At 41.2% G+C, this 23,829-nt stretch overlaps 1 protein-coding gene across 1 annotated transcript in view; it reads left to right on the top strand.

The window, feature by feature from the left end:
• LOC140293651 (voltage-gated delayed rectifier potassium channel KCNH8-like) overlaps positions 1–19,513 on the top strand; it is a 33,672-nt gene extending 14,159 nt beyond the window's left edge. Inside the window, exons 6-15 of the mRNA XM_072379547.1 lie at positions 27–184; positions 2,110–2,317; positions 6,400–6,777; positions 7,056–7,255; positions 7,971–8,220; positions 10,608–10,822; positions 15,445–15,719; positions 17,943–18,055; positions 18,264–18,316; positions 18,672–19,513. Coding sequence (XP_072235648.1) covers positions 27–184; positions 2,110–2,317; positions 6,400–6,777; positions 7,056–7,255; positions 7,971–8,220; positions 10,608–10,822; positions 15,445–15,719; positions 17,943–18,055; positions 18,264–18,316; positions 18,672–19,388 — 2,567 coding nt within the window. The 3' untranslated portion in view covers positions 19,389–19,513. The remainder of the gene's footprint in view (positions 1–26; positions 185–2,109; positions 2,318–6,399; positions 6,778–7,055; positions 7,256–7,970; positions 8,221–10,607; positions 10,823–15,444; positions 15,720–17,942; positions 18,056–18,263; positions 18,317–18,671) is intronic.
• The last annotated feature ends 4,316 nt before the right edge of the window (positions 19,514–23,829 follow it).

The raw sequence follows: 23,829 nt of genomic DNA, 5'->3' as shown, positions 1-23,829 counted from the left end.
TCCATTTGTTGTGTTTGTTGTTCTAGATATCGTGTTGAACTTTCGAACGACCTACGTGAGCACATCCGGTCAGGTCGTCTACGACGCCCGCTCCATATGCATTCACTACGTCACCTCCTGGCTGTTTGTGGATCTGATTGCCGCGTTGCCCTTTGATCTGCTGTACGCCTTCAACATCAGTGTGGTGAGTCTGACTCACATGTGATGCGTAGCGGAGTTAATTAACTGGCATCTCTTCTATGAGTGTGTGTATAGGTCGGACCGCTTCTTTTAACAGACATTCTTTTATCAGTGACACTCTGCTGCTGTTTGACTCTCCACAGACGTCTGAAGATGTAATACACTCATATTCAAACAAATAGGCAGAAGGCGACATGTTGCTGCATATTTTATTGGTATTCAGCTCTTTCTGAAGACACTATTTACTGTAGGAGCTCCAAGGGAGGAATACTGACTTCAACAAGTGACTCATTATTAGCAAACTAGTGATTAAGTTGATAAATGAACAGGCTGAGGACAAATTGCAGTTTGAGACAAGCAGATTAGCCAGCTGATGTTGAGTGCAGAGCCTGCCAGCTGTTGATACAGATGAGCATCATCAGATCTTCAGACAGCTCTGCGACCTGAAATAATGAGTAAATAAATAAACAGACAAATAAATGATTGAATGAATAAAGAAGTAAAATAATAGATGAATGGTAAGGGGAAAGAGGGATTTTGCAGAAACTGTGACACATTTTTTCCAATGGTTTTGAAATACACTAAAAAGACAGAAAGAAAGTGAAAACCTGTAAATGTGAATAACTTTTAAGTTTCTAGTTTTAGGCTTTATTCATTAATCTTCTACAATCTGACAGGAATAGTGGCAGTTAACAGTAAATAGTAAAACAATGGATTAGGTCATGACCAACAGTGGTAAACCCACAGATATAATAAGAAATTCTAAACAACTATTCTTTTATACAACATGCATTAGTAAAATGACTTATAAGTCACTTAACATTGTTTTTTGTTAAGTTTTGCACATTCAGAATAGAAAAAAGAATCAGTGTCATTTTACATGCATTTGCTTTCCTCGCATAGTTTTATAAGTCAGAGTTATTACTGTAGATTTTTGAGCTTTTAAACCCCAGTCGTGCTGCTTTCTAGCTTTCTTTTTTGAAGGCTAATTAAACATTTCTGCGTTGTCTTGATATTTGTTGGATAAGTGATATTTCTTAAATACACTTAAGCAAGCCGAGTAATGACATTCAGCAAATGCTGTCATCATCGAAAGCAACTTACAAAAGTAGATCACATACGGGGGGGGGGGGCAGGATGGGGCTCATTGACTTGCCAAAAGTTGCTTAAACATGCAGTTTGAGGAAGATGGAGATCAAACTGAAAGACAACAACTCTCAACAGTAACTCTTCCTCATTTCTAAGCCACATGAATTATTTAATTGTCTTTACATGCATAAATATGGTTCATTAAGCAAGGTTCAGTGTCTTGCCCAAGTGCACTTTGACACGTGGACACACCAGGGATTGAAGCTCTACCAGCTGAGGCACGGCCGGCCCAGGTTGCATCAGCTGCAATGTGAAACTGAGCTACTTCAATTAACAGACCGTGTGCTGGCACAGAAACACACTTGGAACAGCTGAGAAAGTGTTTCTATAAGGGAAGACTCTGATCAGGATCGCACAGCTGTTTTCTGTAGAGGGTGGTAATGGCAGTGGTTTTCTCCGGCTGGCTTCGCAGCTTGAACTGAAATCTATCAATCAGTTTTTAATCATGTGAGATGTGTATCCTTTTTAATCACGTGTTGCAAGCTTCAGGAGGCGCGTCTTATTTCTCTGCTTTGTGGGCTCAGCTCCTCGGTAGCAATAGCTCATTATAAAGATGACGGATAAAAAAAGGTGTCAGTATGCATGGGTAGGAATTCTAATTGCCAAACTTCCTTGACTTCAGACATGAAACTTTTAAAGATTTGACCTGTACCTTTTGAATTCAAGTTAAAGTATGTAGTCGGTTCTACCTGCCCAAGGTTAACTAATCCCATTCTAATGAGCGATGCGTCTTACATTTTCATGCCACAAGGGGTAACTCTGTACTCTCTTCACTCCTAGAACTTTGGGGTCCACCTTTTGAAGACGGTGCGCCTCCTACGTCTCCTGCGCCTCCTGCAAAAACTGGACCGTTACTCCCAGTACAGCGCCGTGGTCCTCACACTGCTCATGTCTACGTTTGCGCTGCTGGCCCACTGGATGGCTTGTGTCTGGTACTTCATTGGGCGCAGTGAGATTGAAAGCAATAATCCTGCGTACTGGGATATAGGTTTGTGTTTCAGTTTTAAAGGTCAAAATGGATTAATTTGAAAGGAAAAGCAGAGGCAGGATTGGTAAATGCCTCTTTAACCACTCATGCAACGTGTTCTTTGTCACCTATTTGATGTGTAATGCACGTCAAATAAAACCTTTGCTTTTTTTTACACAATACATGTAAATATAACTCATTTAAAGATTTTTATTTTACATGCTGCATTAAAAAGAGCAAAAGTGGATCATGCTGGTTTGATAACATAGATGATCCGAGCTCAAAGGAGAAGAATAGTTAACATAAAGTCAAGTAAAGTGGGTAAGATTTGATGTCCAAAAATGTTAATTCGCAGAGCATTTTCAGACTTAGGATTGCTGTTCAAGTGTCAGCCATCATGGCCACAGGTTGTTTTATCCTGCCTGCAGAAACAGAGACAGAAAGTAAGACTAATTATTGCATTTTAACTGCTCCACAGAAAAGTGTGAAGCCATGCCTTCATGTGTGATGTGTGTGCTTCTTCTTTTACTGAGAAAACAATTCTAATTATGGTGATCTGTGCCGTCCCCCCCTCACTGCTGTGTTCACCAGTGCCAAACAACAACAATACTGTGAGATGCATGTGGTGCACAAAAATAGGCATAAAGGTTGGAAATGGTTCAAAGTGGACGGAAAAGGTCTCCACAGCTATATGGATGCATATGGATGTGACCTTACACATGGGGTGGCTGTGGCGCAGGTGGAAAAAAGCGGTAGCCATTAATCGTAGGGTTAGTAATTGAGCAGGAACAAACGGCTTCCGATGACTGGGGCAGTGCGCCGTTGGTCTTTTTAAATGAGAGCGTGAGAGTGTCTTTTAAAATATCTCTCATACTCAAAATGCTTTGTATAAATGTTGCTGATTTGCAGCTAAGACAAGAAACAGTGATATTATCGGTGAGTGTTTGAAAGAAAGTTGGACAAATGGGTTTCAGAGGAGATGGAAGTATCTTGAAGACCCATTCCAAGCACTGAATTGAGTCAAACACACTAGTTACTGATGACCAAACCAGCACTCAAACACCTGAGCCACTCACTTAGATATGTGGCTGGGATGTGTCAAAGCACAGCTTTTCTATAGTGAACTTCAGAAATCTCTGCCAGTTGCCTATGAACTATAACCATCTCTTTGCAAGAAAAAACTACTTGTGGTGGAGCAGATGGCATCTCTTTCTAAGTGGAATTCACTTTTCTGGACGTATTCAGGATCCTACTGTTATCAAATCCTTAGAAGGATGTGCTATTCCAGTATATATGTTTGTATATATATATATATATAAATTGTATATAGCATTGAGTCACAGTGACGTCTCTTTCCATAGTGGAATCAAGTGTGTGATCAAAAAAGAAAATGTGTAGCAGTTTGATTTGTTTTGCTTTTTGTGGAGGAAACTGTCAAATTAACGTTATGTAACACCAATCCATGCATATTAAAACATGCAAGTGCTCAACATGCATATTTTTCTAACCCTGACAATGGGCTTTTAACTCCCAACACTCACCACTCATGAGTGGCTGCAAAGTGGAGCAGTGGAAGAATGTGTTGAAAACATTGTGTCAGGTGGCTTCGGTCTCTTGAATGAGATGTAGCATAGAGTAGGGTTAAAGCTCAAAGAATTATGGCCATTGATGGCATACAACATGCATTTAGAGTGAAGTGGCTGATACTCAGTAGTGTCAAGTGGATGAGTAAAAAACTCTGATAATCAAACAGTGTCTGGGGTAGGCTGTTGTATTGTTTTGAATGTATTTGTCACTCTGTGTTTAAATGAAGGTCTTTCAGCAGATGAAGTAGCTCATGAGGCCCATGCAGCATAGCTGATGGATGCTAAAAGGCATGTTGGTCATACAAGTCACTTTCAAAAACAAAATGTCTGATAAAATAAAAACTTTATTATGTCACTTCAAAAATGTAAATAAAACGAGATGGCTCTGATTCACAAATCTCAATATGTTGTTGACAATAGAACATGGAAAACATATCGAATGATGAGTGTGAGAGATTTTACTGTTTCATGAGAAATACTGGCTCACCTTGAAATCGATGGCTACAACAAAAAGGGCTGGGATGGAGGGCAACAAAATATTGGAAAAGCAAGTGGCACTAAAAAGAAAGAGCTGGAGCTGCCTGTTGCAATCAGTTAATTGGCAACAGGCCAGTAACATGACCGGCTATAAAAAGAACAAACGCTGTCAAAGTTTTGACAACCTATTAAAAACTGTCTCTAAGAAGTTGTGGAGATATTTCACAAACATGTCTTTCAACATAAAAAACGTTCCATCATCTAAAGTAAATGATATCATCGAACGACTCAGACAATCTGGAGACATCTCTGTGTACAAGGGACACAACTGAAAGTCAGTATTACTAGAATTCTTTTCTGTGATTTTGGGCTCAGGAACACTTTTGTGAACAGTGTACACAGGTTACCGTGCCATCCACAAAATGCAGGTTTAAAGCTCTATCATGAAAAGAAGCCTTGTGTGAACATGATCCGCAAAGAGGGCTGTCTTCTCTGGGCTGAAGCCCATTCAAAATGGAAAGAGCCAAAGTGGAAAACTACTCTGTGGTCAGACAAATCGAACATTTAAGTTCTTTATGACGGTGCATTAGTGCATGTGGAACTGGCAACTAGAGCAAAGACACCATCTGGAAAGACATCATCAATGCTGGAAGGTGTTTGCAGGTTTTAAAGCAACAGATGCTTCCATCCAGATGATGTTTTTTCACTGAAAACACCTGGTGCATCACAGAAAGGAAAATATGATAAGCATTTACTGTTAAGCAGCTAGAAACTCATATCAGACAACAATGGGACAACATTCCTCTCCCAAAGGGTTCCAGTAGCTCAATAAAATATCTCACTTTCATCATTAATTAGGTTTTCAGTGTTTTATTTGTGATTAAAATGTTTATTAATGAGATCTGCGAATCACTGCATTTTGTTTTTACTTACCTTTTACACAGCATTCAAACTTTTTCAGAATCGAGGCTGTAGATTAAATCAGAATACTACATGTGGTGAGTTGATGGAGCTGATACTAACTGTCAATCAGTGTTGATTTTGGCACATTACCAAGACCTGCCATCCTTTATAGCGTTGAAAAAACGTATAGATCTTTGTAAATTACTACAAGAAGTTTTAACTGGGAAGTCTGAAATATGTTCCCCCAGATAAACAGTCCCAGAAAACACGTGGCCTCAGATATTGTTCACACCATTGTAATACCAGTCGACTTATACAATTTACCCACTAAGTATGATTAAAGACACAAACACTGTGGTTCTTAAACATCTTAAACATCTCATGTGTACATTTAGGGTGATCTACGGTACTCACGGAAATGTCCAGAACTCTTCAGATTGTCCAAAATCTATATGAAGATCTCTCTGTCACAGGAAAAAAAATAACCAGGGATGTACCGATTGGGAAAATATGGGGTGAAACTGCCAACATTTGTTAGAAATATTCCTATTCCTCATAGTTTTTTTTTTTATTTTTGCATCAGTGAAACAGTAAAATATGCATGATGAAAAAATAATGGAGCAGATAGTATTTCAGCCCTTCATTGTACTATCCTTGAATGAGCACAATTTCTTTCACACAAATTGATGTGAAATATGCATTGACTTGATCTTTTATTCAATGCCATGCCAGCAAAAAGGCTGCAACCCTTTTTAAATGTACATGTCGCCAAAAGTACATTTGTAGTGGTCACTTTGAAAAAAAAAAGGTTGATAAGATCTGCCATGAAAAGCTTCCTTCCTTGAGGCAAACCTTTTTTCACGATCTTCCAGCCAAAAGAAATGGACTCATCTTTGTGAATGGACAAATTATTTGCTTCGTGCATAAATACAAATGTAGGCTGACGTAAACTGTGATGTTAGAGCACAGTGAGTGTCTTGCTAAACTCCTTCCAAATACATCCACCGATGCTGAAGTGATTACTTTGCCATATGAACTAATGGCATTTTCTGGTAAAGGTCACCTAACACACTGGATATATTCTCATTAAAGCGAAAGACTCTTTAGGACTGTCTTTGTTCCTTGCTCTCCCATCAGGCTGGCTCCACGAACTGGCTAAACGCTTAGGAACTCCGTACTTTCTGACACCACTGACCTCCCTGCTGGGAGTTTCTGATTCGCCTCAAGGTGCCGTGACAGCAGGGTTAGCCAACTACAGCCAGTGGAACAGCTCAGGGCTGGACCCGCTGAATGGGACGGGTTTGATGGGCCTTGGTCACTGGAACAGCAGCAGGACAAGAGCGAGGACCCCGAACGGCCCGGGGATGGCGCTGAGCGGAGGGCCGTCTGTCAGAAGCTCCTATGTGACGTCGCTGTACTTCGCTCTGAGCAGTCTGACCAGTGTGGGCTTTGGCAACGTTTCAGCCAACACAGATTCTGAGAAGATCTTCTCCATTTGTACCATGCTGATCGGAGGTTGGCAAAACCGCAACATCGCACCAGACAAACAGCATTATATTATATATGTATGTATTTAGGAAAAGTTGTCGGACTCATGAGCATTATTCTAAGCTAATCAAATGTTGCCTAGTTAGACACCAAGGTGTTTTTAAAAAAAACACCAAAAAGGTGTTTTGGCCATTGTAAGTCATGAGTTTTGACTTTTTAAACATCTAACAAATTCATAGAGCTCCTGAGCTGAAGATTCTCTCACCAAGACCTCCTCCCAATCCCTGTTTCTGTCTCCTCTGTAGCATTAATGCATGCTGTTGTATTTGGCAACGTGACCGCCATCATCCAGAGGATGTACTCACGCCGTTCCCTCTATCACACCCGCACCAAAGACCTGAAGGACTTCATCCGTGTGCACCGACTACCCAAGGCACTGGAACAACGCATGATGGAGTGTTTTCAGACAAACTGGTCTGTCAACAACGGAATCGATGTCAGCGAGGTAGGAGGGATTGACTGCAGCTGTCTCTAATTCACCAGCCATAGCTTTGCCAGAGCTGAAGGACCTGAAGGACTTTAGGACCTTTATCTCTATGCAACATCAAATTTATATCTGTCTTTAAGTTTCAATTTGAAACACATATAGATGGAAAAATAGCTGATCTTGTCACTTTCAATGGGATCAAGTAAAAATCTGGCAATTTATCCTTCAAGTAGTTAAACGTCTCTGAGAAGGCTTGCGTTTTGTTTTGGGTCCCATCACGCTGGAGCAGATCTTTTAATTTAATGGATTAATGGCTTTGCAGACACTGAATTCACTCATGGTTGTGTTTTATCAGGGCTTCATCTACATAATCCTATTTAAAGAGATAACACGATGGTAGACAGACACTGATACCTTGAAGTAATAACCTTCAACTTTCCCCAGCAAAGCTTCTCTTTCACTTGCTGTAGTCATTCCCTGGAACCTTTACATTTACTGTAAATGTGCAAATGTGCATTTTAAACCTTAAAAACTCTTGGCTGGATATGCATGTATGAGTCGGTTGTGACCATGTGGGATGGCGAAAGGTTTTATGGTACCTGTTACCTTCACCTTCCCACACAGTCATATTCAGATAATAGAACACGAGGGAAAGAAGTTCCCACAGTTACAACAAAGACACAAACAAAGATTTCCCCACAAGTAACAGGTTTTGCTATGCATTCCTTTTCAGCTGCTGAAGGACTTTCCAGATGAGCTGAGAGCTGACATTGCAATGCAGCTGAATAAAGAGCTGCTGCAGCTGCCGCTGTTTGAATCAGCCAGCAGGGGGTGTCTGCGTTCCCTCTCCCTTATCATCAAGACCTCCTTTTGCGCTCCAGGAGAGTTCCTCATCCGCCAGGGTGACGCACTTCAGGCGATCTACTTTGTATGCTCGGGCTCGATGGAGGTGCTTAAGGACAACACTGTGCTGGCCATTCTAGGTAAACAAAAAGGTGCTCACATGACTATCGGTTAAATTCAATTATAACCGAACAGTCGTCAAACACTAGTTCAGTCTCAATAAGATATAAGCACAAACAAGGCCAACGCCACTGGAGCTCAGCACCATGGACAGTACCCATATTTGAATACTATGAGAGAGTTGTGTCCTGCTTTGGAGTGACTTGACTGTAACCAGTACTGTAAGTACCCAAGAGCCTCAGTTCCCTTGCTACAAAGGGAAGTAAGTCTCCTAATAGGCATGTGTTTTAAGTGAGTCGTTTCTCTACCTGAATGGTAGGGTTTTTCGGTTACAGACCAAAGATGCCTACATTCTGGCAGCAAAGTGCCTAAAAACCAATGCCACTGACAAAGTCCAGTAAGAGTTTTAGCTTCTCTATAAGTCGAATCCCCTACTAAAAGATGACAGATGGTCTGAATGTGCCAGGGGCGATCCATCTTAAGCTGATATGTACATGCATGTACAACCCCTGAAACTAATGGTTTGGATTGGGGATGCACATTTTCAGGCTTCAACAACAGCAGAAATGATCTACACCAGCTGTTAGATAGATACATGGGGGAAAATATGGCTGCTCCAGGCTTTAGAGAGGAATATGGGATTTCATGGGACTACAAAGTAATCCCAAAGTGTTCTACAATGTGGAAAAGCAGCACAGTCCAAATGAAACAACAGAGAAAATGGAGCCAGTCACCTACAAAATAATAAGTCAGAAAACATCAAACCAAGTGTTTCATGTGAAAGCGTAAAAGAAAAAGCTATTGGATGCATTTCTTGATGAAAGTTGTTCTTGCAGGGAATAGATTTTGTTGAAAATTCCCAACATATGCTGAGTAAGGAAGAACAAGGAACTAAAGTAAAGAAGAGAGAGGAGATGTCACAAGATCTCTGTGCTTTAGAGAAGCATTAGTGGCTGTTTAACACTGAGAACGTTATTAACAATCCCACATTTAATAGAGGGCCAGGCAGCTTTTATGAAGAACTTAATCAAAAGGCGGCTCAGTACTGTCAGAACTGCAATCATCTCAGCATTGAACTGCCCCTGTGGGCAAAAAATTCACAGCCTGTCAGGTGGAAGATGGAGTTCAACCCAGAAATTAATGAGATGGCTCGGGGAACTCCCAAATCCTAAAGGAAACCCACAAATAGCATGAATGCATGAATTACAGAATAAGTAATTGAGTTCTTGGCTAGCTGTAAACATAAACATGCTGTTATTTTTGTGTTATTACCTCATCATGTCAGTATGGTTAACTCCTGCATACAGTCATCTATTTGCACTTCCAGCTGACATACATGGAAGAATTTTCAATCTACTCTCATAAGGACATTATTGAGAACAAACCTGCAAGGCAGAAAAACAGAACAAAAAGATGAGAGAGGCTAAAAAGCTCAATCTGAGATCAACCAACACCAACTACCAAAGTGTTCCATATCACATATAACTGCAACTTCACCCTTTAACTGGACGTAGCAGGTTGAAGAATCCCAAACGCGTGTCAGTGACTTTCTTAATGACTAACACCCTCTCCAGAGTCATGTCCTGCAACTCATACAGGGTCACTCCTTTAGTCTGCATAACACGGAGAAAACAGTATGCAGAAACAGACTCTCAAATAGTCCTGGAATCAGTTCAGCCTCTTCTAAAGCTAAGGCAGCAAATTTGCAACAGAGTTTCTCTGCTGTAAATAATTAAATGAAGCTACCCACAGAGGATAGATGCTAAGATCATTAGCATGTTGGTCGTGCACATGCCTGTGGATCATGAAACATGCAGAAACACATGAGGTCTCTTCCTCCTCCTTCAGAGTTTCCCAGGAGTTATACAAAGATGGACACAACAAACACATTTATCCAATAGGCACCACTATGGATTTCTAAACACAGAAATACAATATGCGCAGGGTAATTTTTCTCTGTGCAGCTTCTCTGTCTGTCTCTTGCACACACACATGCATGCACCCAAACACGATAAATTGTTTTGGCATTGGCACTTTTGATTTAAAAGTGCTGATGGAAGCTGGGAAGTAGAGAGAGAACACAGACCTATGATTCCAAGTTACAGCTGTGCATTTTTATTCCAAATTGTTTACCCATAAATGCGATCCTTTCAGCTCAAAAATGTGTTATTTCTGGTGTTTTAAATTAGGCATCCCACTTGTACCACGGCCACCTGCTAGTGATTAAAGCGGCACATTTCTGCAAAGTTTCAGCTTTGTATATCATTGCATATCATTGTGGTGCCGTACTCTTTAAATCTGTTGGGTGTACTTCAAATTATAAAAATTGAAAGTGTTTGTTGTGTGTTGCAATATATTCTTATATGTGACATTATTAGCTTGTTAATACTTAATGTCTGTTTTCCAGGTCGGGGGGACCTGATTGGCTCCGACTGTCTGACGCAGGAAGAAGTGATAAAGACCAACGCCTGCGTGAAGGCTCTTACCTACTGTGACCTGCAGTACATCAGCCTCAAAGGTCTCCGCGAGGTGCTCTGCCTCTATCCTGACTACGCCCAGAAGTTCCTCACTGAAATCCGGCATGATCTGACGTACAACCTGCGAGAAGGACACAACACTGAGGTACAGCAGTGGCTGACAAATATGGGGTTGAAATATCTACATGACTTTTTATATCACTTTATGGGTCAGTGCAAGTAACTCAACAAATGTAATAAGCTGGGATTGTTCTGCTTATTGATTTACAGCGATTTTCTGCAGGTCACCCTTTAATTTCCTGCTCTTCCATTTAATAGAACACATTTTATAGTGACAATAATGTGTGTTGTTAAAAGTCAGTTAACGTACACCCCTTTGTGACCTCCACCACTCAGTTTCGGGATGCAAAACTTAAGGTACTTTCCTTGTATGTTGAGGATGGTGTTTTTTTTTTTTTTATTGCATATTCATTTTAATTATGTAATGCAAAGAACTGGGAAGAAAGAACAAATGAACCCAAGTAAGGTGGACGGAACTTGAGCAAAGTAGCTAAAGCTTGCATCCATCTCTACAACCACGTTCTCCAGCTCCTCCAGGGGATTAATACTTCACATGTTCCCGACCAGATGGGATATGCACCCCCCCGCAGCATGTTCTGAGGACTTCGAAGAGGTCCGCTCCCAGTGAAACATGCTCTGAGGCATCCCAATCATATGTGCAAATAACCTCAGCTGGCTCCAAGAGTTTTCCTGAAGACCCAAAGCAAACAAATCAAAGCAGGCATTACCAAAGCTGAAATGTTGATCGAGAGATTCCTCAAGCTAACTAAACTCCATCCCCACCAAAACAGCCCAGTACAACACATGTATTACTTTTTTGTGTATCTAATCCACCTGTTGGTATCAGGGGCTTTAATAATTCACATGCATGGAAGAGTCTGATTACTGAGAACTGATTAGATTTCTTTCACTTTGCCTAATTCCAATTATTCCAATTGATCTAAATGACGCTGGTCGAAAAGGCGATAATGTTGGAAGGGCAATGGTGTTCTTTCACCTGCACCTGATTAATTAGGTTGTTGCTAACAATAGAAATCACTCTACATGGCAGTCAAATTATCTGCAAACTCTTTAGTGTGACTTCTCATCCAGCTGCTGTCTGTTCTAAATGTATTGAAATTACTCCATGACCACTTAAAGACTTCTCTGTGTTTTTGGTCCAGCTGTGACCTCCTTTTCCAAAAGCTTTAACGCAGTGGCTTTTCAGTTAAGATAGATTAGCCATCCGGACTGGGAGGGAAGAAGAATCCATGGCTTCTGCTTGAGATTCAGCCAACAGATAAAGACACAAACTGCGTATGGCAGATTGAGATGCTGGGGATTTACGGATGGCTCTCAGCTGCAGTGTACACATGAATAACCAGCTTGTGTTGAAAATACCTAAGTCACATTTTCTCTCTGAGTAAGCATGTTAATCAGAGCAGCGCTGAAAGTGGAACATCGGGGAAAAAACTGAAACAATTTCAGATAGAACTTGGTTTTGTGGATTCAACAATTGCTACTAAACCCTCTGTCTTTTAGTTACAGTTAAAATCCAAAAACAGCATCATATGAGTCATTTAAACAAAATGTTTAAATGTCACCAAAAATATGATTTGTATAGTGATTGTGATCCAGCTGAATTTCAAGATAAGCTTTTTGGGTAAGAAATTTAAAAAAAGTTGGACAAATGTGCCACACCTGATGAACAACAAAAGCAAAAATAGTCCCAGTTATCCCTTATATTGGTAAAATGCAGTGGCTGGAGTCCCACATATTAGAACATTAATCAATCTAATCTTGTCATTACCGGATGTTAAAATTGGGTAAAGGCAATATAAAACTAAGTCAAAATGCAGAAACAGTGTTGAAAAACTAAGATTCTCAAATGACCCAACTCAGGGCTGGACCCGCTGAATGGGACGGGTTTGATGGGCCTCGGTCACTGGAACAGCAGCAGGACAAGAGCAAGGTGAATTAGCTAATCTAATTCACCACTCAACATGTGTGGTATTGTGCAGTATGATCAGACATCTGATTTTATAGAGGTGTTCACATCTGCCGATGACCTGTTAAGTGCTTGTTATTGGCTGATTGCTACTTACCTTCTTTATTCCTATGGTTGTATCAATGAGCACCCTTGAAGCAAAACAAAATTCCACTGCATTTGTTTTTGACTCCTATGTCAAAATTCTTGCATAAAATTTCTTTTTGTTCACAGTAACTTAAAAAGAACATTAAAATCCATTAACTTGTTGCAGCAAAAATCTTTGTAGTATGTTGAAACATTATACAATAAACTCATATGTATCATTTTGAAGAATTTATTAAAGCCTGGCTTGCACATAAATCTCAACACATGCCCCAGCATGTAGAACACAACATATATGTGCATGTTCAGCGAAGGCAGTTGTGCATCCTCAACCGACCGCGGCGAGAGACTAAAAATAGAACTGTCAGATGTCGGGGCAGGGGTAAGGTCATCTCTGGCTGGATAAATATAGAGCAACAACCAGATGGGGACAAGACAAGAAAACATCGGGATGGAGGGAAGCAGCAGGGGAAGGAGAAAGAAGAACCTCGCTGATATTTGCATTCACGTGCACAACACTCACACACACCACCAAGTCAAAAGAGATTGGATTCTTTTCCTAGAGATGTAACCCAACCTTAACCTTAATTCAAGCCTTCCCTCTGAAATTGAATTATTTAAATTATAACACTGCAGTCCCCCGCACTGTGTCTGTGTTTACAGATTTATATCCTTAAAACACTGCAGACATTTACACATGCAGGATCACACTTCAACAAACCATAACACATTTGCCCTTGCTGAAAGATGTTCATACACATAGCATACAGTACAATACTGCTACTGGCCATGCTCCATCCCACACTTGCACATGTCGAGTGTCCATATGTCAACATGCATTATTTCTCACATGGAATGCATGCATTTACACCTGCAAACACAACACACAGAATGGGGCGATGACATTTTTTTTGTGGCGTGCAGCATATCGAGATGACACGTGCTGCGCTCATACACATATTAATACAGAGGCAGAATTCTAAACAGTCTCTTCTCCGCTCAGTTCCCTCCAGGCAAACCTCTGCTAAAATTAAACCTCTGTGATCTAAAAATACCAGCCGGGCACGTGAGCCAACCACTGGCTGGAGAAGACAACAAAGAGGAGAGAGAGCTGGGGAAGGGTGGTGTTGACAGGGGAAAAGATGAGGATGAGGGGAGAATGAAGCTGCTTGCTGGGGCTTTAATCAGCTTTGAGAGGAAAAGTGCAGAAAACACCTCCAACAACCTTCCAAAAATGCTTCTGCAGCCACTGCAAACAACGTGCCAACTGAAGGAATTGAACTTGGAAATGTCTGTTTTTATTCAAATTGTAAGGAGTGATAAAAGGCTAATCTCATTTATTCATCTGAAAGACTTTGCAATTTTAATGCTCACTTGCTTTTTGAATGAGAATGCTCCTTTTGCAGCTGTGATGATAAACTGAATGGAGTCACAGCTGATGCAACTCTTGTGAATGGCAACTATTCTCTGAGGCGATGCTTTCAGAGACTCAGCAGCTCCCCCGTCTGATCAAAGAGTGAAGCGACAGCATCTCAGACCTCTCACTGACTTGCTCTCGGTTTCACAGCTCTTTGCTGGGGGGTTTTAAGCAGTGTTTGCTCTGGTGGCAAAAAAATGTGAATAAAACACAACAGACTGACTTAATAAAATAGCATTTTAACAACAGCTTCAGTCATGTCATGTGTCATTGCTACACTTTTGATGTTGTTTGCATGTCATTGCACGACATGGACTGTGAGGGAATGACACACTGTCCACAACCTGTTTGGCACATTGTTTTACTGACATTAAAAAAAACGTGACAAACTTAAAACACATAAACATGGCACACAAAATGTGCCAGAAATAGTGCGCCACTCTTCGGCAATACAATGAAAACATGTTGCACACAAAAAAGAAAAGGGGAGCATTTCTAGTTTGTGATTTTACACTTTGCACAACACAACTACATCTCTTCAGTCCTCGGGTGTGCATTCAGGTGCAAAGAGGCATTTTGTTGTCAAGACAAACCTGGTTGTAAGCAAGAAGCTAGAGTTGGGTCAGTGATAGGTGCAGTGGCAGATGTACAGGAGGGGAAATCTAGGAGTGGAGCGAAATGCGAGCTCAGAGGTGGAGCAGACGGATGGATGGAAGATGGAAAGCGAGAATCAGCAAGGGCAAACTGAATAGAAAACAAATATTCATTCCAGTTAGTTTGGCAGGAACGTGGGAAAACAGCCAGTCTGTGAGCTGGCAGTGTGGAAGTTGCCTGGCTGAGCTGCTGAAGAGGTTACAGCTGGTGGAGCTTTGCTCCTCTCCAGAACGACTGGCTCCACTCCTGTAATCAAGCACAAACACACACAGAGGAGAGGCACGCAGGGAACAACTGGCGGATGTTGAGAAGTGACATTGAGAAGATGTTGTGACTCAACCGAGTTTAGAATTTGAACAAAAACTTGTTGTTGTGAGTTACTTTGACTCTGATTACGAACATGAAATATGAACCATGATAATGAAGTCAAAGTATTTTTCTCCTGTACGTCAGGGCCTCTGTTGTGGACATTGTGACAAAAATACAAGATGGAAAAGAATAACATTTGTCTTTTTAGAAGAAAAAAGCACATTTTGTCGTGATTGTGATGATTTCTACTCCTCAGGCAGACTGTGAGAGTAACGGAGGAATCGTGAAGAAGCTTCCCTCCATTAAGGAGGATGAGGAGGGTTCAGGTTCAGAGGGGGAACACTCTCCTCTCCCCAAGATGCCTTCCCTTGGCAGGCTAGGCCGAGGTCTGCGCTCCCCCCTGCGCTCCCCTTTGCGCTCTCCGCTGCTGCCGCCGAGACTCTTCAGACCTACGAGTGATCACACCCGGCCCTCCAATCTGCAGATCCCGGCAGTGAGCTTCAGCTGCCTGCAGCCGGAGCTCAGCCCTCGGTAGGGAGCCACTCACTGAGTTATTGACTTGGCACTTAGCTATGGCTACACATGGTGGTGTTTATTAAGCGATAAGTGATCCTTAGTGGAGATCTGACATGAATTCCTTTTGATTTGGGACACTATTCATAAACACATCTACAGGCTCATTTGCATGAAGTCCCTGGAGAGGTGAAAGCAGACACTAAGCTCGAGGTACCAATTTATTTCTCTACAGCCATTGAGGGTGCAAACAAGCATGGATTGTGTTTCTGTGTTGGAATAAAAAGGCACACACTGCAAGGCAAGTCTGGACTGTTATACAACAAGATTTAGGACCTTTAAGTGAGTCATTTTCAATGTGGTGTTTAATTGCTCTTCTCATCCACTTAATGCATTTGTCTGTAATAACTCTTGCCTACATACAATTTTACATTATGTTGTGTTTTGTATTAATGTTTTACATTTTTATTAGTGCTTGAATTATGTTATATTATATCATTAAGAATACAGTCAGACACACATTTAGAGTGTATGTGAGTGTGGCTGGTGATTGATCTGCAGGTGTGTGCAGCTTCTCTCAAACGAGCCATCTCCTGTTGCTGTGTGACCTTTGACCTGCTGGCTGTCGACAGCTGGGTAACATTTTCAGTTGCTCTCTCTCTGTAATGATGCATTCACTGGCAGGTGCGGGAAGTATTTTAGGATTCATAGAAAACAGAAGCAGGTCTTAGATCAGCAGAAAACAGACCAAACGCTTTAATACAGTGCTGAATTATTTTGACATATCCAGCAAAGACGTGGAAAGAACACTTTTTATATACTGGGTTTTCTCGTAAATATGCAGCTAAACAAATGTTGATGTTAGGTCTATAATTATATGACAGTGATTTGAGTTTTACAGTTTAGTCTCTGGTCAAGGAATGGTTTTCTGTCCATACAGCCTCCCGACACTTTTGAGGATATTGCCTTAGCCCTAAAAAAACGGTTTCAAAATACTTGATACTCAATCTTAAATGTGCTAAACCATTGCCAATAGGCCAATTGCATTCAGTAAGCTGATAGCGAACATTACCAATGTTAAGCTGATGCATCTGTGCAGAAATGGAGACATTCTTCAAAATACTTGGCTGTGAACAATTTCCAGGTCGCTGGCAGGGGGATTGAGGAGACAGTAAGAAGAGCAAATTAGACAAATGACATGAGCCCCCGGAATGAGAAGCTGCCTCGCATGTGCACATTTTGCACCAGTTAGAGCAGACAGGGCTTTACAGTGAGGAGGCTTTAAAGAGACAGGAGATAAAACATAGGACAGGAGGTGACAAGAGGTGCACAGTATGAGAAAAATTGTGGTTTTGTCTGATCACTTGGACACTGATCTCACGTGCTTGACCGATCGCTGGCATGGTAGACTCAGGTTGATTAGAAAAATACACTTGCCAATGAAAAACACTGCATACTGATAAAATCAGTGGAGCCTGTGTATATATATATATAGGGACAGCTGCCTCCAAGCCATCCAGTGTTCAGTTACTTTCCATTAGCTATACTGACCTGCATTGTCTGGAATATAGATGATCTATCAAAAGGAAGGAATTCCAGCTCAGCCACAATGCAAACAATGGCACGTTAAGATGAAACCCCTTTTTAATCACCACAGTAATTGCAAGTGATTACAATTTTGAAAACTCATTTTACTTAACAAGTGACTCCACTTTGCTCCCTGATGCTTTGTCTCGCTACACAATTGTCACTCAAACGGTAGATAACAACGATATAACCATGAAATTCACTGAGCACATTCATGCTACCAGAGAAACTTCCCATGATATACTGCGCTTGATATGGGATTCAGTGAATAATTGATTTTTCTTTTTGCTTCTTTGGTGACTGAACCGTGTCTGGTTTGAGTGTATGAATAATGCAAAGTCACATGGGGCATGTGGGTTCCTGTATGTGGTCTTAAACAAGAAAACATCATTTGTACCTGCCTGAATGTGTAACTGTTAGTGTAAAACAGCGTGCAGCTTAGCCATAGTTTACTCAGCTGTATGGAGACATGCAATCTCTTCTGTGTTATAATGTGGTGTAGATTTATTTTTTATAGTCTGCTGCCACCATGTGGAGCTTCTCTCTCACTGCCTCATAGTGAATAATTTAGCAACAACCAGCTGCTGTGATGTTTGAAGATTAAAGCAGTTACTTTATGCTAACTTTGTAACTGCACCGGCTGTCTGTCCTCAGGTTTGTGGATGGGATCGAGACAGAAAAGCACAGTCCAGGTTTGGCTCAGAAGTTTGACTTTCCTCCCAGTGCAGCTCAGAGTTTTCTGGCCAGGACTGTTTCAGCCACCTCGGGTGAACGCACACGTAACACAAACACACTTCCTGACAAAAACTAGTGCTCTCTAACATGACATGCCTTGAATAAACTCAGCCTTTCTGAGGCTCATAAACCTGAAAGTAGTTTTTGTTGCTGTTAAACATAACTAAACTGGACCAGCGCATGTTTTATAATGAAGCTTTCCACTGCGTTTATTCACTTAAGGTTATGTTCATTATACAGGGACCCATGATGAAGGTGACACCATGCAGACTATTGCAAAGCTTAAAAATGAGGTAAGTCTGACAATATTACAGTATATTACAAGACAAGACAGGACTGGAGTTGCTGTTGTTAACATGAATATGAAGCCAGTTAGTACCTTGCATGCGTTGCCAGATGAGAACAGATGACACAGGATGTTGCATTCATGTACATTAATAAAAACAAAAAAACCTGCCAGAACCCAACCAGTGGATAACGTAAAATTTCTAACTTATAAATGATCAGGTTTTGCATTGTTTTAAGGACCATTTTGAGTCTGCTAATAAGGATTTATCTAATTAAATGTGCCCTGATTTGTATAAACGTTCAATAGACAAAGTGTGGGAGGCAAACACGTTCCACTCATCCTTTAATCTTATCCTCCAGATGTGTGTCCTCTCCCGTCAAGTAACTGCTGTGAGTCAGGAGCTGCAGGAAATGACGCGTCTTCTAAAACCTCTCTTTTACAACTCCTCCACGCTGCTGATACCCTGCGCCGTGACTCCACCTCCAAGTGTGTCTTCGCACAGCTGCTCTCCAGCTCCACCCCTTCCTACCCAACATGCACTGGTGGGCTGCTCAGAAGAGCAAAATCCTCCACCTGTCCACCTACCTGACCCGCCCTCTCCTCAGCTGAGCACGAGCAAGGTGTTTCAAGGAGAGTTTGATCCACTTCAGTCTTCCCGATCCATCAGCCCTCACTACAGTCCTCCTTTCTCCCATCAGATCAATCCCGCTCACCTGGTCTCTTATCGCTCAGCTCCCCCTTCACTCAACACCTCCCCTCATGAGCACACAGTAGTGGCACATCTCTGTTCTTCCTCCTCCATCCCTTCACTTTCTTCATCTTGCCACCCATCATCCATCACTCCCCTCCTGGTGGACTTATCAGAACCTGGCAGAGAGCCACAAACACAGCCTCAATCCCAATTTCCACCATCATCCCACTCCTATCCCCATTCTCAGGTCCATCCCCAGCCCCTTCCCCAAACCTCCAGCATGGCATCAAACCCTCGAATGCCCCTCCTGAACCTGCAGGAAGTGGAGTGGGGCGAGCACAGAACCCAGCTCAGCTTCATCAATGAAGGACAGCCGTCGGTGTAAACAGGAGTGAAGAAGATCGGAACACTGACCAGACTGACAGACAGGACCAGCATGTCACGACTTACTGCATGACAGACATTTGCCCAAAGTTTGGCATGCGAGTTACATTGTAAATGAGCACTATCAAGAAGATCTGATAATAAAAGTTATTTAACAGTTTCATTTGATAAGTTCAACACTTTAAACTGTTTTTCAAAAACAGACATAATAACATGAAACAGTGAGCACTTAGAGTTTTGGGTCAAACGTGGGTAGTTTTTGTCGAACGCATGTTTCCGCCCAGTGTGTAACGTTGAAGGGATTTGAAAGACTGAAAACAGCCATAAACAGTGGTACAGTCCCATTTAAAAGACATTTTCTCTTGAAAAGGAATTTCTTCTCAGAGTAGAGAGAAGAGAGAAATTTACATGCAAGAAACACAGCTGTGTTTGCACTCGGGGCAGACCTCTTATATATTTTACATCGCAAACACATTGCAACTCACATACAGCAAAGAAACATCCCTGGAGTTCCTTGTCACTCAGTTTTACTGTAAGAGCAGCTGCATCTGCACTGTTGTGCAGAGTCAACCATCAGCCAGCCAATCTGTAGCCCACAAAATTCTTGGCTACTCAGTTAAAGGACTGAACTGTGGGGCAGGTCGGACCCACAGGCTGTCGGGACTCGTCTTTCCCCAATAAGTCCTGGCAGCCTTTTGTAGTTGGGTTGCTCGTCCCAGGACTGCTGCAGTGCCCGTCTCCAGAGTGAAACTTCTCCAGCACTTCTCCTCCGTAAAAGTCTCCTTTGCCGTAGAGCTGGATCTTGGAAGGATCTTTGGCGGCTTGAGAGGCAATATCGGTGGCAACATGTTGGTTTTATCTGATACTACTGTAGACTGATATTTGATTAAAAAAAGAAGCCATTTTATTATGAGATGTCAAGATTTGATAGACAAAATGAAGGAGATATTGGCCAGCAGCACACTCTTGTCCACAACACTGGACAAGGCGCCAAACAAAAACTTTGAAGTTAACATTTTCAGATAAGAGAAAATACATTTCACAAAACAAGAGCATTGAAATAAAGTGCAAGAACTTTTCAGAAAGCGGTGATGACAAAACAATATACAACATTTTAATTCAGTGGTAACAACGATGAAATTGAAAACTCACAAGTTCACAAGTACAACAAGCTTGAGAAACGTCACAATGACGCAAAACACAACATTTCACGAAACAACGAGAGAACCAAAAAGCCCAAAAATAAATCAGAAAATCTGAAAAAGGAGCAGAACACAAATAAAATAGAAGAGAGTTATGACTCACGTCTGTTTTTACAGAAACAAATAGGTGGAGCAAATGGCACTCTGAAGCTGTAAACGATGAGGAAACTAGTGCAGCACATAACTTTACTAACCTACCACCCCTGGATATGAGTAACTACTATACGATAAGTTGTGTGGATACATATATTTCATCTTTGATGTCTGACTTCTAGAAACATGTCTGATGGCTTACAAAGTGAATCATCCTGCAGTAGCCAGCTGTCGTTCCAGCTCTGGTGATTGGGGTCCTTGCCTCTGGTCAGCACGTACTGTTAACCCATGTAGTTTGACCTCTCGTAGACCAGGTCCCACTTGAACTGAATTACAGCAGCTCAGGTGAGAATGGAAGTCAGCGCAGTCGCTGTCACGCTCATACCTGCAACCCCAGTAGTTCTTGAACTCGTAGAAGATGATGTGGAGATTGGCACGTGAGTCAAAATCAGTCAAAAACAGATGTGCTTTGAACATTTACACTTGTGCTAAGCATTATTTCAATCAAGCCCACAGCTACTTTGCATGTTGCATGAGGCTAATCATTCAAAAATCCAAAAGTTTAGAGCAGTTTCTTGGTGCCGTTACATCACACAGTGATAATAAAGCATGGATGCATGACCAGGATGGTAGAAAATAAGATACAGCATGTTGATAAACTAGAAAGAAAGACTCAGTGAGCCTATGCCTCTAGCTAATTTTAGATTCTTCACTGCTAATGTTTTCCATAACCACAGATAATGGCGAACACTTGCTCTCAGAAATGCTTCTGAGCTGATATAAACATTCCTCAGACCAATGTTTGTTCCCCACTCTCCTGATCTGACTTTGAATCATTCATCAAACAGGTTTATTTCAATGGACATCAAACTGCCCTTTAATTCAGTGTGAACACATTTTAAACACTTTGATCCATGAAGATGCTGAGTAACACAAGGGTTGTTATTTGTACTCACCCTTCCCATCTTGGTATTGGCTGTGCTCCACAGTGTGGTCTAACCTTTATATATATCTATATATATATATATATTTGTTATGTAATGTAAATACTATGTGTATGAGTGTGTGTGCACGTCCTCTTTTATACCTGTCCAGCGCTCTATAATTGAGACAATTGCTTTGTCATTAGAACCAGATCCAAAATTTGTCTCAGTGGTTCCATTGCTACTCATGTTTTCCAGAAAGAGGCCGTGGGATTACTCTGCATAAAGACCTCAGCCACTGACCAAGTCTTTTGAGAAATCTGTAAACACGCTGCACAACGTGCAAACCACAGTCACACACACACACACAGACATAAATACAAATACAACTCTATTTGATGATTGTATACATGTTTAACTGGATTGGTTGTTTAATCTGGGGGTACAAATCTTCTCATGCACTGAGGGAGGAAAACAGTCCTGTCAGCTCTCTACGTGCGCCGTCTAACTTTGATCATCAAAAGCAGCGCTGAGCTGGACCTAAATCCACAGCCCAACATGGCGGCGCCGTTCAATCAGTGCAACATATACTTTTCATACAGGGTAAAACAATGCCGCATTTTATAGTGAAGCCTTCACTCAAACCTCCCGTAACTGGAAACACTCGTTACTGTAGCAGAAAGATGTTCATCCCTGCCATAAAATGCTGGCTCCAGGGTGAAAAAACCCTCCAAGTTTAAACTTTTCATGCACTTTGTGTCTTGGTTCAACAACCACAGGAGTTCTTCTTTTGACATTCACCAACAAGATTAAGATTTCTTGCTCGTCTTGCAAGCAGGAACACGGCAACGTTGACAACAGATCTTATTGTGATGTAGTTATTTGACACAATTAAGGCTATTGCTCGCCGTCTTCTTACTGCTGAAAATGTTAGTTACAACTTTCAAATCTATCAGACACCATAATCAACTGGCGAGCAATCAAGGGTGTTTCCTGCCTTTCATTCAAAGGCAGCTGGCCAAGTCTAACAGGCCGCCAGGAAAAGGTCAAAGGATTGAGCAGTTGCTCAAAAGCATCTATCAAGAAATGTGATGGTTTGGTGACAAAGTAATCAGAAAAACTTTATATTTTGGAAAATAAATACAGAATGTACAAATATAAGGGGAAGGCAAATGTGGACAAAAGTTTTAAGCTTGTTGGGCAAACTTTTATCATACTTTTTTTAATATATAAACTATACAGTTTGATGGAGATTTGTAGATAGGGCACCATTCAGACAGATTTGCTATCAGTCTGGGACATATATAACATGATGGTAATGACATGTACACCACTGGGGCGTACATGTCATTATCATTATGACATTGCACCACAGTGAGGCAGCATTTCCACAGTGAATAATTAGCTTCCTTTTCTTTCAAGGTTCAGGTTTCTGCACTCTTTGTCTCATATTTAATTTTATTCTAACACATAAACTCTTACTCTTGGTAGATAAACTTCTTGTTTATCTGCATCAGTGATAAAGACAGGAAATAATGGCATGAAGCGGCAACAGGGAATTTTTATCTAAATTTCCATGATCAGTGTGTTTTGGATTATTGATCAAACAAGACTAGAGGTTTGAAATCATCAGCCTTTTTCTTTTTGTTCTTTATGGGCAATTTTCAGCTCCTTTGATCCTTGGGTAATTATCAGTAGATTTAGCTTCAAAGGTCATCTGACTACTGGAACACTGATACAAAAAGAAATAATTGAAATGTTTTTTTTTTCAAAGTTTTCAAAAGAGAAGCCAGCTTAAAAACAACCAACAAATTTTACATGCAAAAAAAACTTATTTTTAATACTTTAATCTCATTTAACTGTCAAATTAAACATATTTAAACACTGCGTTCATATGCTGTAAGTATTTTTATGCAATTTAAGGAAAGAAAAATGTGTTGTGAAGCTCCTGAAGATGCATTGAGTCCATGAAAGCACATGTGCGTTCAATATTTTCTGGAACAATAAGCAAGACTTTAGCTGTGTTCATCTGTGCTTTTTGAGGCCGCTCCTTCATTGACTAGATTCATTGTTATCACAGATGCACACCCCGTGATGAGCGACTTGTGGTGAGCTGTCAAAGATATTGAGGTGATACAGGACAGAAAAGTGTTGGCAACGCAAACACACACACACGCACACACACACACAAATACCCAAATACCACAGAGGAGGAGCGACAGGC

This window comes from Leuresthes tenuis, unplaced genomic scaffold, assembly GCF_036924035.1.
Source record: "Leuresthes tenuis unplaced genomic scaffold, fLeuTen1.0.hap1 SCAF_1, whole genome shotgun sequence".
Taxonomy (NCBI): Eukaryota; Metazoa; Chordata; class Actinopteri; order Atheriniformes; family Atherinopsidae; genus Leuresthes; species Leuresthes tenuis.
The sequence above is the reverse complement of the archived record's forward strand: the minus strand, read 5'-3'. Positions and strand labels throughout refer to the sequence as shown.